At 37.6% G+C, this 17,267-nt stretch overlaps 1 protein-coding gene across 2 annotated transcripts in view; it reads right to left on the minus strand.

Moving 5' to 3' along the window:
• The window catches only part of PI15 (peptidase inhibitor 15), a 52,357-nt gene extending 38,915 nt beyond the window's left edge, over window positions 1-13,442 (minus strand). The window contains exons 1-2 of one of the 2 annotated variants that reach the window (XM_020971040.2): window positions 13,265-13,442; window positions 12,351-12,660 (exon numbers count right to left, since the gene is read on the minus strand). In XM_020971040.2, the coding sequence (XP_020826699.1) occupies window positions 12,351-12,623 (273 nt within the window). In that variant the 5' untranslated portion in view covers window positions 12,624-12,660; window positions 13,265-13,442. Of the gene's footprint in view, window positions 1-12,350; window positions 12,664-13,264 lie in introns of both variants that reach the window. The other variant, XM_020971039.2, reaches the window with a different exon arrangement.
• Between the last annotated feature and the right edge of the window lie 3,825 nt (window positions 13,443-17,267).

Here is a 17,267-nt window from a genome sequence, read left to right on the forward strand (position 1 = left end):
AGAAGAGGTTTTAATATATAATAGTGCTATTAGGAATGATGGACTAGTTTTTCTTTAATTTTCCCTAAAAACTTTTAAAAATACTACATTTTACAATACTGTAATAAGGTAAGTTTTTATATAATAAAAAATTAAAATATGCCTGGGGTCCATGTTGTCTTTTAAAATGGAGATCTCAAATTTTGCTGTTACCTATTTTGACAAAAGGTCAGCTAGGTTGCATAATGGATAGAGTGCCAGGCCTAGAGTTAGGAAGACTCATCCTCCTGAGTTCAAATTTGACTTCAGACACTTACTAGCTGTTTGACCCTGGGCAAGTCACTTAACCCTATTTATCTCAGTTTCCTCATCTATGAAATCAAGTGGAGAAGGAAATGGCAAACCACTTCAGTATGTTTGCCAAGAAAAACCCAAAGGGGGATAACAGAGTCAGATAATATTGAAACAACTGAACAACAACAACATTTTGGCAAAAGCATGTTTAACCACCATGGGCAATACATCACAAATATCTTTGCTTCTACCTACTGCTTGGGAAAGACATATGATCACTTAAGAATGTAGAAAGGAGTGTAGATTTAGTACTAGATTCATCTTTAATTAGGTTAGGAAATATCTGCATTCAACATCTATGTTTGCATCCAAGAGACATCTTCTTTAAAAGTTTTACTTTGGTTTATGTTCTATCAAATTTTATGAACTTAATTTAAAGATAAAGATAAAAACATAGTCTAAATACTTAACATATAACTTACTGGGCAACCAGCCACATCTTTGTCAAAAAATTTTTGGCTTGTGGATTTAGGTATTTTGAGACAATCTGTGTCAGCTAGAAAAGAACCTTGTCTTCTAAACCTAAAGCCAATTTGCATTAATTGCCTTATTGTTTCAAAGAGTTTTTGACTTCTTCATACTTCTTCCATCCCTTCAGGAAGAGTCACAAACAACTAAATAGCATTGAATATATATTAGATATACTGAATTATGTATGTCAATTTGAACATGGCTAAACATTAAAGCTTGAGATTCATGCTAGGCCAGGGTCCCCATGGGGCCAGTTCTTATTTTTAGAATCCTGAGACTATTTCTAGAAAATTCTTGTCTCTAATGGGCATAGTGTGGCATCTCAAGATGTGACCTTTGGCACAGGTTGAGATTCTGGTTAACCATGGGAAGATTCATGAATTTCTTCATGTCTCTATCTTTATAATATGGAATATGTAACTGAAACTTTCCTAAAATTTTCGGGGTCTAGTCTCATAGGCCTGATGTGATGTAAGATGTCCCTTTTCTTTTAATGATGCCATTCCAAGAGTAGTAGCTTCCCTCATGCCCTTCACCTACACATTCCTTTTTCAGCATTCTAAATGATGGATGGAGGTTGCTTCATTAACTAATGTTTCCCAATGAATTACCTCAACACAGTCAATTTGCTTTCCCACACATTTTCTTCCTCTTGGTAGAAGATATCCTAAGTTGTAAAACTGGACAGTTCCCAGCATTTTCTCTGCCTAGCATAGCAACCTATCAGCTGAACCCACACGTGGACAAAAGAACTAAAAAATAACTTGCAAAGACACAAGGATTTCTAGATAAATATACATATTAGTAATAATATTTTACATTTATAGGATACTTTAACTTAATAAATGCTTAAATATATATGCATATAACATATGGAGTTATAACAATCCCATGAAGTAGATAATATAATTATCATTTGAATTTTCAAGATAACTAAATTGAGGCTCAGAAAAATTAGCTGGTATAGACAATCAGGAAATCTGGCTCCAAGCCCATTTCTCTTTAAGAGACTATTGACTTTCTAGAACATAATGTGATTTCTCTCCAATATGCTAAATAAATAAATGAATACTTTTGGAGAGAGCATTTTATGCTAATCAACCATGCATTTTTTTATGTGCCAGAAAGAAAGAAATAATTCAGGTACTAAGGAGCCAAAGTCAAGATTCACACACAACTTAGCAGCCTCCACTATGAAAAAGTGGAGAACTTGAGAATATTATATTCCAAAAAGCAAAAAGTATACAGGATTATAGCTAGGAATAATTCATCCAGCAAATATATAGTGTAAACTGAAAGTAACTTCAGAAAAAAAGGAACTGGGAAAAGCCTTCTGTAAGGGATAGGAGTTGAACTGAGTCTTGAAGGAAGTAAGGGAAGCCAGAAGTTGGAGATGAGGAAATAGAGCATTCCAGGTAGGGGGAGATAGTGCAAATGCATGGAGTTGGAAGATGAAGAACCAGCAAGTAGGCCATTGCAGCTTGGTCAAAGAGGTCATGAAGGGCAGTAATATGTAGGAAGACTAAAAAGGGAAGAGGCCAGGCTTTAAATAAGAAACAGAGGGTTTTCTGTTCCACACTGGAGGTAATAGACAGCCTATTAAAGTTTTTTTGAGTAAGAATGTGACATAGTGAGATCTATGATGTAGGAAATCATATTGGCAGCTGAATCAAGAATGAACTGGAAGGGAGACAGACTTCAGGCAGGGAGACCAAGGCTCCTGCAATGGTTCAGGCTAGAGGTGTAATCAAATTCTATATTTGGCTACATGAGTGAGAAGAAAGGGGCTTATACAGGAAATATAGTAAAAGTTAAAATGGCAAAACTTAAATGGTTAGATATTTGAGGTAAGTGTAAGTGAAGATTTGAGGATGAAACAAAGATTGTGAGCCTCAGTGAGTAAGAGGATAGTAGTACCTTCTACAGAAATAGGAAAATTGGGAAAAGGGTAGAGTTTGGATGGAAAGATGTGTTCCATTTTGGGCATGGTGAAGTTGAAATGCCTATAAAACTTTCAATTCAAGATGTCTAAAAGGCAATTGGTAATGCAAGATGGAGATTAGGAGGGATATTAGGGCTGGGTATATAGATGTGGGAATAATCTGCATGGAATTAATAATTGATCCCCTGTGAGATTACCGAGTGAGATGATATAGAGGGAAAATAGAAAAGATCCCAGGACACAACGTGGAGGAGACTCAAAGCAAGTGACGGAGTTGAAGATCCAGCAAAGAAGACAGATCCAGCAAAGGAGAAACAGGAGAGAAGAGTAATGAAAATCTAGAGAGGAGAGAATATACAAGAAAGCATATTCAGCAATGCTCAAAGGGAACAGGAAGAATGAAGTTTGAGTGAAGGCCATTCCATTTGGCAATTAAGAGATCACAGGTAAATTTAAATACAAAATAACAAGAAAATTAATTTCTATTTGGCCTTAGAAGTAACTAGGGATCCCATGGAGTTTACTGAGAAGAAAAGTGATATGGTTTTAGGCCTGCACTTAAGGAAAACACTTTGGCAACTTTGTGGAAATCAAATGTGGAATTAACTACTAGAATCTAAAGTCATAAAGGTAAAGAATTCATATTTATGGATCCCATGTATTTGGCATACTTTTTATTTTCAGTTTTGTTGTACCTTCAACGAAGCAATGAGCTTACACTGATCCATAAAATTTGCTTGTACCTTTTACCTTTTTATCATCCATTTCAGAGCTGGAAAAAATAGTACAATCTTGTCTCCTTTTGGCTTTGTGTGTGGAAAGCTGACTAAAAGCAGGGAGCTTTCAAGGTTACTACCTTCTCCATTCATGTACAAGTTAGTCGAAGTAATGTGTACCTTGGATGAAAATTCTTGAAAAATGTGCCCTGTCTCTGTTTCTAGCCAAGGCATTGAAAAGGTTCTCCATTATGTAGAACAGGAATGTAGAGCTCTGAATGTGCTGGAGAAATGCCTTCCTGTCAGAGATCCTGCTGGGTTCATTGCTCTTTGGCAAAAAGTCTCAGGAGACTTTCTAGTGGTCATGAAAACATTTATGGAAAGACTTCAGAGTTGACACTTTAAATTTCTCATGTGTACAATGAGGAAAAAAAGCATTCTCACACCCAAATGTAAATGCCCAGTCTGTGGACATCATACTATTTTGTATGAATTTGGATGAGGATGGATATCTTCCAGAAGGGGCATGGTTTTGGTTGGTATTTACATATAAACTATAAAACATTTCCCACTCTGCAAAGACTCTTAATATTCTCTTCCACATTTAAATAAAGGCTGGATTATTGCTCCTCAGTCTTATGGGGTCACAGATCATTATGGCAGGGTAGGATTTTAGATTAGCCAAGCCTCTTTAGGAACCATTGAAAGATCTGGGGATAGTCAGCCTGGAGAAGAGAAGACTTAGGGGAGTTATGATGGGTAGTCTACAAATATTTAAAATGTCATCATACAGAAGAGGGACCAGGTCTTCTCTATTTGGTCTAAGAGGGCAGAATAAGGGTAAGTGGGTAGCAATTTGAAGGAGTCAGATTTTGACTCAGTACTAAGGTTGCATCAACATCTCTAACACAGAGTTGTCAAAAAAATTGAATGGGCTTTTATAGGAGGCAGTCAGTTCTATGTGATTCTGAAGCAGAGGCTTGATGAATGTCAGTCTGGGACTCTTATGGATTTGGCTGGATTGACGTTGGCATCCAGTCTAACTGTGTAATTATGACATATTGAAATCCTCTTGTCTAAACCTGTTACTTATCAGAAAATTTAGTCCCAGAAATATGAAATAACTTGCCCACATAGGCAGAGAAAAATGAGGACTAGAACCTCAGCCTCCAAATTAATCATCTAGTGTTCTTTCCATTATACCACACTGCCTCACCTAGCACAGGAATGAGGTAGTAGATGAGGCTTGTCTCAATGGATGATGACTAAGACTGAACTACTACAATATCATACCTCCCTTGTCACCGTAGGAAAATACAGGGATTGCTGGAGTTGGTTTGCAAGTAACTCTACTCTGTCATAAATTATAACATTACTACTCATCCTTGGCAAGTAGATCAGTGTGGTTATTTGCAAGGTTATTTTAAAGTATTTTTTCATTCATTCATTCATTCATTCACTCACTTACTCATTTTTTAAAATCATACTTCCAGGTGATTTAGTACAAATTGATGGTTTGCTTTCTTTCCTTCCCTTTTCCCTTCCCTTTCTCATGACACGGGCAGATTTACATGAAGAATTTTCAGATAATTGCTGGCTTATAATTTGCCTTAAAGTCTACATAAGTTTTTTTTATTTTTTTCATATTAATGCTCACAACAACCCTATGAAGTAGGCACTATAATAATTATTATTAACACTTTATAGATAAGGACATTAAAGATCAGAGAGGTTAAGTGTCTTGCCCTTGGGTACACAGCTAGTTAAGTGTCAAAAGTGGAATATGAAAGTTATGGGAAACTAGATGGCCCAGTGGGTAGAGTGCTGGATCTAGAATCAGGAAGACTTATCTCAGCTACTCACTAGCTGTGTGATCTTGGGGAAATCACTTAACTACAGTCTCCTTCAGTTTCTTCATCTCTAAAATGGGGGTAATAATATCACCTTTCTCCAGAGTTGTTGTGATGATAAAATGAAGTAGTATTTCTAAACACTTTGTAGATCTACATAAAAAAATTCTGGCTATTATATGAAGCCAGGTCTCTCTAATGTGAGATTTAGTACCCTAACCACCAACATCTATATAGTACTTAATATGTGCCAGGCACTGTGCTAAAGACTTTACAATTATTACCTCTCTTATCCTCACAACAACCCTGGGAGGTAGGTGTTATTATTATCCCTATTCCATAGATGAAGAAACTGAGGCAAGCAGGTTAAGTGAATTGTCCAATGCCATACAGCTAGGAAGTGTTTGAGGTAGGATTTAAACTTAGGTCTCCTTGACTCCAGGACTAACATTCTATCTACTGTGCCAACTACTTTGATTTCTGCAATTGGATGTGTGGTTTAAATTGCATTCTTAGGAAGAAAGAAGAATAGGTATTGTCTCAGATTACTGGGATGTGGTCAGTAGAGGTACTGTGGTATAGTGGAAAGAAAACTGGATTTGGAGTGAGGAGACTCATGTTCAGATTCTACATCTGACACTAAGAAATGTGTGACCCTAGGCAAACTCAGCCTCAATTTCTTCATCTGTAAAATGTGGATAATCCTTCCTCCTTCTCCTCCTCCTCCTCTTTTTTCTTCTCCTCTTTCATATTCTTCAAATGATAATACAGGGTTATGAACAAAGGAGCACCACTTAGAAGAATCACAACTGTTAGTCATCCACATAATTGTGGAAAGTAGGCATACTTGTTACCAACCATAATGTTGGTATGAGAAGTCAAAGACATTATTCGTGACATGTATGACCAAAAAAAAGTAGCTAAGCAAACATATAGTATGTAAAAGGGATGACAGATAGTGAGTTCTGCAGTGGTAGTCTCATCAATAAAATGTTAAAATAATTAGGAAGCATTTAGCATATTGCAGTGGGTCCTCTATCAAAGGATTTGCAGAAAACTATGGACAAAAGGCAGCTAGATGGCTCAGTGGATAGAGAGCTAGGCCTGGAGTCAGGAAGACTTGAGTTCAAATTTGGCCTCAGACACTTATTAGCTGTGTGACTCTGGGCAAGTCACTTAACTTGTATTTGTATCAATGTGCTGGAGAAGGAAATGAAAAACCACTCCAGTGTCTTTTGAAAAGAAAACCTCATGGACAGTATAGTCCACATGGTCATGAAGAGCTGGATATGACCAAACAACAAAAGGATAGACAAGAAGGTCTCAAGATGAAAAGGCATGGGTGCATTGTAATATGCATGGGAGGGGGGAAGGGATATTTACATGAAGAGATCAGTGTAGATTTGAAATAAGCATATGCACATTTATAAACATAGATAATATACCCATATCTGTGAATAAAATCCTCAACATATTTTTTTTAAACTCTGTGATTTGCTTGGTGTGGTCACTCCATCCACTGGTACACAGCATACTGACTGTGGGCTTTAGTCAAATCCCTGAACTCTTGATACCACTTTACTAAACTAAGAAAATCAAACCGAACCAAACCACAAGCCAGACGCTCATGGGAGGTAAGAGCAGATGTGCAGTAGAGAATGAATATTAACATCAGCTCATATTACTGACTTTACATTTTCTCTAAATTGAATAATTTGCTCTTCCCTTTACATAATATGCCATATTCTCCTTCTAGGCTCTTGCACAGAATATCCAGGATTTCTCCATCCCTGTCTCTGACTGGATTCCTCACTCTATTCAAGGGCCCTTTCCTCCACTTGACCTTCCTGATTCTCCCCATTATTGCTAGTGTTTCTGGCCATGTTACCTCATATTTATTTTGTATATATTTTGTATTTATTTATGGATATGAATTTTGTTTCCCCCTAGTACAATATAAATGCCTTAAAACTATTTTTTTTTGTTTGCCTTCACATCCCCACAGTACCTGGAAAAGAGTAGGTACCTAACCTATTTTTTTTTTAGTGAGGTGATCAGGGTTAAGTGACTTGCCCAGGGTCACACAGCTAGTAAATGTTAAGTGTCTGAGGCCAGATTTGAACTTAGGTCCTTCTGACTCCAAGGCCAGAGCACTATTCACTGTGCCACTAGATGCTCCTACCTAATCTATTTAAAAAAAAATTGTTTTTAATGAAATTTTGATGGGAAAGCTAAGACAGAACATGACATCTGAGTAAACATTTTGTTTTATTCCCACCTTTTGAAAAAGAAACTCGAGTATTTTAATAAAATTTGTAAGAATGGATTTCTGTAGCCATATTAGATCTAAATATTTTTAAATGACTCCCAATAAATCAAAATCTGGACCTGTTTCTCACCTGTAGATTAGAATCTATATTCTTCAGAGTCTTTTGACATTAAGCTAATAAGTAGTAGAATTCACCAGTATCTTAATGCCAAGAAATAAATAGAAACAAAAGTTACCACTGTCATATTTTACAAAGGCTCTATTGGTATAGTGCATTTACACAATGATGAATAGCTTTTGTTTCAACCTGTGACTTGCTCTGCTTTTTTTTTCTTAACACAGAGCAGTTTTGATTCATTCTAGGCTGATTTACATCCATTTAAAAATGGGGTTTATATATTATTTTAAGTATCTTAATGTCTCCCATGAATAATGCTAAAAGCTTCAGAAGAAAGTGATTAAAGTTTGTAACATTTGGTCTCAAAATAATTCAACTTCTTTTGTTGATATTAGATTAAGTTCTTGATTAAATAGAACCTTCTACTCTTTGTAGAAGGAAGTTAAAGAAAGGGTCAGTGAATCATTCAACAAATATTTTAAAGCACCCCCAGTGAGCCAAACTTTGTTGTAAACTCTTGGAGTACTTAGAAACAGATCAGATCATCACATTGCTCATAGTGTGGTATATATATATATATTTTTTTTAGTGAGGCAATTGGGGTTAAGTGACTTGCCCAGAGTCACATAGCTAGGAAGTATTATGTGTCTGAGGCCAGATTTGAACTCAGATCCTCCTGACTCCAGGGCAGGTGATCTACTCACTGTGCCATCTAGCTGACTCTATAATTTTTTAACAAGCTGATATAAAGCCTGGAATCTTAAATTGAGCCTTGAATTGGAAGGCAGCATTGGTAGAGATTATCAATGTGCTTTAAGGAGATGGTACCCACCAAACTACTACAGACATATTATTCTTTTACACCTTCTGCAGACTTGGGCTTTGCCTAAACAAAGCCAAAATCTATAAAATGTATAATGACACATTCTGTGTTCTAACGAATTATTGGGTCAATTTACTAAAGCTTTATAACTTTATAAATCTTTATAACTGGTTGAACTTCCATCTCATCTTCTTGACTGCTATTGTATTATTCACATCACCTCAACTATATGGCATAATGTGTTAAGAAATGACCTTGGAGCCAGCAAGACATACTGGCCATTACCCTAAGTAATTCACTTAATAGCTTGGTGCTCTGAGCAACTCTTTGAAGAGAAGGTTCCAATCTAGGGAGATTCCTTATGTTTGTGTTCCCTACATCCTTGAAATGACAGGTCCACGTCCTACCTATCCCAATTTATAATGGCTTTATTTAGCTTTGGCAGAACACATTGAGCAACAAGAATTTGCTGAGCATCTATGTATGCCTAGCATCGTGCTTGGGGCTCTGAGAAATATAAAAGGTTCCCATAAGGCCACTCTATTCCTCCCATCCCCTTCCTCTCCTTAACCAAGAGTAAATAATGGTAGGAAATGCCAATTGGAGTTCTGTATTTCAAAGTGTCCTTGATCTGAGAAGTAATGTAGAATAGTGGAAATAATGGCGAATTTTGAATTCAAAGGTTTTACATTTGAATCCTGTCTCTTTTTACATTTGAAGCCTTGTCACTGGCTTTTTTTTTTTGTAACAACCTATTTTCTCCTCAGTTTCCTCATCTATGAAATAGAAGAGTTACAACAGAGGATCCCTAAGGACATTCTCAGACTATAGCCTTTGTATGTGTGATTTGATGATTTTATCTGCCAGTTTTGATGAAGGAAGTGTTTAGGCATCAGCAACCTGATTCTCTGTAGGTAGTATTACTGCCAGCCTTTTTGTGTTCATATAATGCAGTATGGTGCATTGTTTTGCAAAGAGGTCCTAGAGATTTCCTAATCACTTTCCTTTTAATTTACAGTACATGACTTTATAGTGCCTTTTACAAACACCTCAAGTATCATAAGACTACAGTACTGGCCTTTTTAGGCCAGTTTTTCAGACCTCATGCTTTTGATGTAGGATTTAGAACAGATGTTTTGTACCTAAATAACTATCTAAATGCAATAAAAGAAAATTTAAAACAAAGCCTATCACTTCAGAGTATCATCATGCCAAGAGTGACTCAAAATCCATGTCATTGTACTTGAATGATCTCCAGAATTCTACAAATGTAAAAATAAATGAATGAAAAACATTTATGTAACACTATGTTGCAAGCACTGATCTAGATGTTGAAATAAAAAATGAAGACAGTCCTTGCCCTCGAAGACCTTACCTTCTAGTTGAGAAAGAGAGTGCATAGATAGAAGCACTAATCTGGGAAAGATGTTTTGGTCTGGGAAGTTGCAAAGATGGTGAGTGAAACAATAGAGCAATCAGTCCACTGATGCTGAGCTACACGAAATGAAAAAGGAAATGTGTTCCCCAAGGTCAGGGACATTCCCCATCCTGGGACAGTAGAATAAAGTGAAGTCAATTGAGTATGGTCTTTCCCTCAACAATTCCTAAAACTTTGAAATCTTAAATCTTTCTTCTATAGTAGTCTCCTCAAAACAATTAAGCTATTTTCTTAGTCCCCTTTCATAGATGACAACAACAACAATAATAAAAATGAAAAAAAAATAAACAACAATATTTATATAGCTCTTTAAGGTCTGCAAAGAGTTTTCCACTTGTGATCTCATTTGATTCACATAGCAGCTGTGGGAGGTAGGAGCAATTATCATTCTCATTTCACAGAATTGGATACCGAAGCTAAGAAAAGTTAAGTGACCTGCCCAGGGTCACATAGTTAAATTAGTGTCTAATATAGAATTTGAACTCAGGACTTATTGGTTCCAAATATGCTTTTTATCCACTGCACCATTTGCGTAATGGTCTAATTCTTAATTTTGATATCATTCCCCAAGTAGACAAGTAGCTGGGATGTCACTAAATCTGAGAGAAATAAGAATTAGGTTATTATTTCATTATCTTAAAACAAAATGAGAGGGATAATGATGTACTGGAAAGGACACTGCATTGAGAGTCATAAATATTGTGTTCAAGTCCCATACTTTATTACTGTGTGAACTTGAGCAATGAAATTTAGTTAATCTATTTGAGCATCATTTTCTTTATAAAACTGGAATAAAATATTATCATTGTATATTTCACAGAGTTATTGTAGAGAAATAAAAATCAGGCAATGCATGAGAAACATGATTATAGGTAATTAGTCTGATAATAAGATATTTTATGTAATATATAATCTCTTCAGTTGAACCTGTTCTCAAGAATTCTCAATCTTCATTCAAATGTAAGTTATTGACATGCTGTCTAGAAGAAGAAAAAGGATGGTTCAGTGAAACAGTGCTGGATTTGGAGTCAGAGGACCTGACTCTTCTATTACTAACTGTATGACTTTAGGCAAGTCACTTAACCTCTCAAGCTCTTTGTTTCTTCATCTTCAAAATGAATAGACTGGATTTGATGACCCCTAATCTTTGAAGTCAATGAAGCTCCACTATGGCCCTAACACTTTCCAAACATTCCACCCTTAAAAAAACAATTAAATAGAATAATTAAATGGATTAATTTGTTCTCCCTTTGTAGAAGCATCTTATTTCTGTAGATTCGTGTTGGCTGAGTGAAGTCATTTTCATTTTGGTACCCTTCCTATTAAATCTTTGAAAAGACAGTAACCCAAACTGGTATGACCACAGATTATCCTTTCCTAGAAATCACAGGAGAGTTTAATTTGGACAGAAACTTAAGTGACCTTAAGAAACTTAAATGACCAGAGAGACTGTTCACATTTGAAAGGTGACCTTATTTTTTTTCCCCTCACTGACCTCTCCAGTTAACCAAGTATAAAAGTTTATCTGAATTTGCATAGATGAAGACCAGGACTGAAAGACTTCCAAATGATTAGGTTAAGAATGTATATCATTATCATTGCCCCCAACACTTACTTCTGGGCACCAGTGGTGGTCTTCAGTGCCCAAAGGCTGACTCCCTGCTGCTTTCATTTAAGATGATGTTAAACATTGTTTTGAAGCATTATTCATTCAAAACCAAAAAAAGAAATATGAGTATCCTTTTAAAAACAACTTGAATTTTTTACTTGCTAGGTAAAAAATTTAAACATAGACAGGCTATTTTTAACAGGAGAGTACCAAAGTATTTATTCACTGCAGGTTGGAACAATCTACACTGAGCTGTTATCTGAACGACAAAGCATTAAGCCATAATGAGGAAATAACGGGCACAGCCTGTTAGTAGAGCAAGAGAATCTCTCCAGAAAGAGCTTTAGCCAAGAAAGGCAAGGCAAGCACACTGGAGTCTGCTGAAACATTGTTATTAAGGAAACTTTTCAAATTAAGACTGTTAACTGAGAGAGAAATGAAATCATTATGAAGACAACACTTGCAAATGTTTCATGTGCCAGCACCATGTTTTTCATAGCTCTTTCTTTGACAAGTTCAAGAAGCTTACCGAAAATCCTCTATCCCTTTATCTTCTTGAGGCATTATCATTAATTGTCAACAGTCACAGGATGCCCCAGTAATATCTGCACTTGTAATTCTATGGTATCATTACCGACTAAGAACCACTTTGTACATTCACTTCTCTTCCCCACTTAAAAACACCAAACTTGATGTTTCGGTCCTCCTAGAGTACGATAATTAAACCAGGCATCCCTACTAAGAACTCCTTCCCTACACCCACGAAGAGAAATCCTCTTACCATGTATTCCATGTTAGCAGCAGGTGGAAACACCTTGCCCCGAACTTGATTGTGATAATCGAGTATGGCAATCATGTCATTCTGAGAGATGTAGCGCTTCCTCCTGGCTTTGGGGAGATCCGCTGAATCCAGATGTGCTTTTAGAGCGGCTTCAATATCAGTGAAGTTATTGGTTGGCGAGGATGAGTCAGTGGCGTTGAGTAAGACGACTGCACTTGTTTCACAGAGAAAGGAGAACAAGAGCACGCCACTGACAGCAGAGATTGCTGTCATCTTGGGATGGAGGAGGGGAGAAGCCACAGGGTTTGCTCTGCTTTGAAACAGGAAGGCAGAGTTAGGGTCAATCTATGAGAGGGCAAATTTAAAAATAAATGTGCCAGAGTGTTTGATTTTACACACAAATGTCTCCTCTGAGAGCTTTCCTTGGCTTGATTATATTCTGTAATCCAAAAGACTTTTTTCAAATCAATGTTATGAGAAAGCCTGTGATTACTGCCTATGTTGCTTTAATGGATGAAGAAGAAACCTAAGATGAACTTCCCAGAGATGGAGATGAATAAAACAGCATATCACGAGCCCTCAGCCCTCAGATGTCTTATTAATCATTTGCCCACAAAGTCTTAACATATATATATATATATAGGGTACCAAATGCCCAAGTGGGCATTTGGTTGTAAGTGGGCAATCTGTAAGGAACTCAACCTCATCCAGACATTGAGAAGAAATGCATCTCAGGAAACAGCTTCTGCTACCTGCAGTAAAGGTATGGATGCTGTGTCACAGACACATGAGCAAAGAGTGACAAAATACATACAAAAGTCATAATTCTATCTCAATTTCATTCAAGAAAAACAAATGTGAGCTATTTTAGTATAAATGCATGCAAAACCGACTCATTCGGCTAAATGGCTTACCTCTGAGCAATGCCAAAATGAGTATATTGTCCTTCCAATTTTTAAAAAAGTTCTTTGCTATGTTGTGGCATAGACACTTGTAAGGAGGAGTGTGTCTTATTACAAACCGTCTAAGAGCAAAAACTCTTGCTAGTTTTGACGCGGCTGGCCCCAGGAGCTGCTAACAGCTTTTATATGTCACAGGCTGCATAGTACAGAAAGGGCAGGCTTTCGAAGGGTCTCTCCCGAGCCAAAATGAAAGAGGAGGGGCTTTTGGAAAGAAAACACACTGATTGGGTGGCGATCTTTTTTATGTGGGTGGGGAGGAAATGGAGTCACACCCACAGCTTGCAAAGTGCAAACTCTAAAAGACGAGCCCCTTTTCTGACCGGGCTTCCCACCTTTTCTGTGACTGGCTCATTTGATACTGTTTCCCGAGCAAAAAGGGGACGGCTCTTGAAAGGGGGTAGTTAGCTCTAGAGGCAAAAACGCAGCTGCTTGGGTAGCAAGCAGGATATTTCACATAGGTAACGAATGACTTGAGAGCTCAATCAGGGAAATCAAGCAAATGGGATGTCTAGGTGTATTGGGAGGCGGGGAAAGAATATAAAAAAAAAAACAAACCAAAACGAGGGACAACAGTGGTAGATAAGCAGTTAAGTTAGGACATGAATTCAAGAGATGCTTAAATGACTGCTGTTGGTCTCGCATGGACTTTGTTCCTTTCATATTCTCTTTCTCTCTCTCTCTCTCTCTCTCTCTCTCTCTCTCCTCTCTCTCTCTCTCTCTCTCTCTCTCTCTCTCTCTCTCTTTTTGTTTCTCCCTCTGTCTCCATTCCTCCATCCCTCCTTCCTATCCTTCCTCTATCTGCTTACCTGTCCTTCAGTCTACCTGTGTGTCTGTCTCTGTATTTCTATCTTTTCCTCTGTCTCTATCTCTCCCAGTCTGTTTCCCTGTCTCTTTCGAATATACACTTTTTCTTTAGCCTCCTCCTTACTCCTCCCCACAACACACACACCCTCCCACCAAACAAGCAATACCTCTCTTCCACCCTCCCCATACACACCTCTGGGTAAAGAAAGGATACATGAATCGTAATGTAGCACTACTGTCCAGTACCTGAATAATTTTGAGACACTCAAGAATCAGCATGACAGAATGAAGAACAGCCAGTCAAACATCTGTTTCGGGTTTAGAAGCCTATAGCTGAAATGATTTCAAGCAGAGAATGGCTCAGTCACTGGAGCAGCAGAGTGGAGGGCACAGTACAGAGGCTGGGAAGAATCCAACAGCAGCAGCTGGGGCCAGCAGCCAGAAGTCCCATATTAGGAGGATGCACTTTGGAATTTATTCAGGGTCAAGCTGGGCTAGAACCAGGAATAGGAATTCTGGGGCACTCTGTAAGGAGTGGGTCTTCAAAAATGCAGCTGATGGATGTTGTGATGTCACCAACAAAATATAGACTAATGCAGTGACTGGAAAAGGAATCCAGGATACGGGTACTATTTACAACTTTATAAATTTAACATACACTACCATGTATCCAGTTTGCTGATGCAACGGTCTTCACTGTTTTCCAACTGAAGAATATTTGAATATATGTTCATAAGGAACGATGACCATACTGTTAGAGGGAAAGTGGAAAAGGAGTCAATTTTCAATTATACCACCATCCCTATGTTTGACTAAAGCCACACCCTCTTAATTCATCACTACTACCTAGGAAGGAAAAAAAAATAGTATATGCACAGTGTCTGGCACATAAATGCTTTTTAAAAGCATATCATTGCTTAATTGATAAAAACACAAGTAAAATACTTTAAATCAAAGGTAGTAAAATATTTTTAAAATCATCTTTTATAGGGCTATATTGTTAAGGAAAATGTGAACAAAGTTATTTCTCATATTTTTAAGCTAATTCTAAAGCCCTCCTCTCCAACATCATTGTGTCTAGGAAGAGGCCTTAGGTGCTTTGGGCTTTGCCAATGGAATAAGAGCTCTGGTAGGACTTACCTATGCTTGGCTGTTGAGTCAGAAAGAGGCTCAGCAGATCCTGCCTAGGACTAGGGAAGAAGCAGGGAATGCAGGCTTTGGAGAATTAGGTGCAGCCTAATCTAGTTAGGACTCCTCTAATGTCTCTTGTAACATTGAACCTTATTCTTATTTTGGCCCCTTGTATATAAGCATTCCACAAATACTTTAGTGCCCACCTGGCCTGGCTTTTTTATTTATGCCTGTTCTCTAAACTTGGACCTGACTTTCTCAGTACCAGTTGGAATTTGCCTAATCACAGGCACGTATTTGCCCTGACTCCCATAAGATGCTAAGTTGCCACTCTGGAAAGACTTTGAATATGGCCTAGCAACATCCTTTATGCTTGAGTCTAGCTAAGGTAGGAGAGGTTCATCACTAGAAACATGACCATCAGCTAATAAATAATGATGATGATGATGATGATGACGATAATAATATTCACATAATGATTCAAAATTTAAAAAGATACACATATCATTTATCTCCTATGTTCCTGATAGCAACCCTGAGAGGTAGGTACAATTATTATCCCCTTTTTACAGATGAAGAAACTGAGGCAAAGAGAGGTTAAGTGACTTGCTCTGGGTCACAGACATAGTAAGTGTCTGATGCAGGATTTGAACTCAAATCTTCCTGATTCTAAATCCTGTACTCTATACTCTGTGTTGTCTAGATGCTGAGGCTCAGAGCTTTAATTTTTCTGGGATCTCATGACTAATATGTGTCTTAGTTGTTACTCAATCCCAGGTGTTCCTGACTCCAGGTCTAGCACTCTATATATTATGTCATGCTCCTTTTCATGAAGACCATCAGGTATATGGGCTGTAATTTGCATCAGCTGAGTGAATAACCATATCAAATGAGACCACAAAGTGTAGCAGCATGGCATAGTGGAAAGAATATGGGCTCTGAAATCAGAAGACTTGGATTCAAATCCTATTTCCAATGCTTACTACTATGTGACTGACAATCAATCAATCAATCACCATTTATCAAGCACTTACTGTGTGCCAGGTATTATGCTGGACAGCACTAAGTACTGGACAAGTCATCTAATTCCCCTTGGACCTCACTTTCCACATCTCTAAAAAGTAGGGGTTGAAGCAGATGGCCTCTGGGGTCTTTGAGGCAGCTAGGTTGCACACTGGACATAGTACTGGACCTTGTCAGGGAGACCTCAGTTCAAATCCAGCTTCAAATACTTATTAGATAGCTTCATTTAACGGAGTAAGTCATATAACCTCTGTCTTCCTTAGTTTCCTCTTCTGCAAAATTGGGATAATAATAGCACCTACTTCCTAGGGCTATTGTGAGAATCAAATAAGATAGTATTCGTAAAGCACTTAGCACAGAGCTATATAAATACTAGCTATTATGTTCTATACTTCCCCAGAGCCCAGCACAAAAAAGAAGTTTCTTTAAAAATGATCATTGAGTTAAATTAAATTAAATGAAAAGAGCTCATAAATATAATACATAGGCTAATAACCAGGGTCTTTGCCTCCTGGCTCTATGCTATGCTATCCAGGCACACATGCAAACTACTCTGGGCTATTCCATTCAGCCTCCAGGATACCATGGTCAGGTCTCCCAAGAACCAACCAGCCTGTTTCCACTCTCGGTATCTATTAATCATATTAAATATGGCAGCTCTGGGCTTAAATGTTGAGGCCATTTGGTGACTTTGTGGTAACTACTTTAAGATGTTCTTTGTCTCTGTGTTTCCATACAATTCTCTTTACCCACTATATGGTTGCGCTTTCCCTACCCTGATGGACTTTCAAATTCACTAGGGAAAGTAAAACCTCAGTGCCCTAATAAATACTCTAAGATAAGGACAAAGAAAACAGGGATAGAAGCACAAGATAGGAAGAGGTGACTTCTTGTGGGTCAGAATCAGGAAAGTTTTCATAGAAGAGGTTGCTTTCAAGCTGGGGATTTAAGGATGAATAGAATTTCAACAAATGCAGATGAGCTGGGGATGAGATGA

This window comes from Phascolarctos cinereus, unplaced genomic scaffold (assembly GCF_003287225.1).
Source record: "Phascolarctos cinereus isolate Bilbo 61053 unplaced genomic scaffold, phaCin_HiC Scaffold_4;HRSCAF=312, whole genome shotgun sequence".
In the NCBI taxonomy this organism is placed as follows: Eukaryota; Metazoa; Chordata; class Mammalia; order Diprotodontia; family Phascolarctidae; genus Phascolarctos; species Phascolarctos cinereus.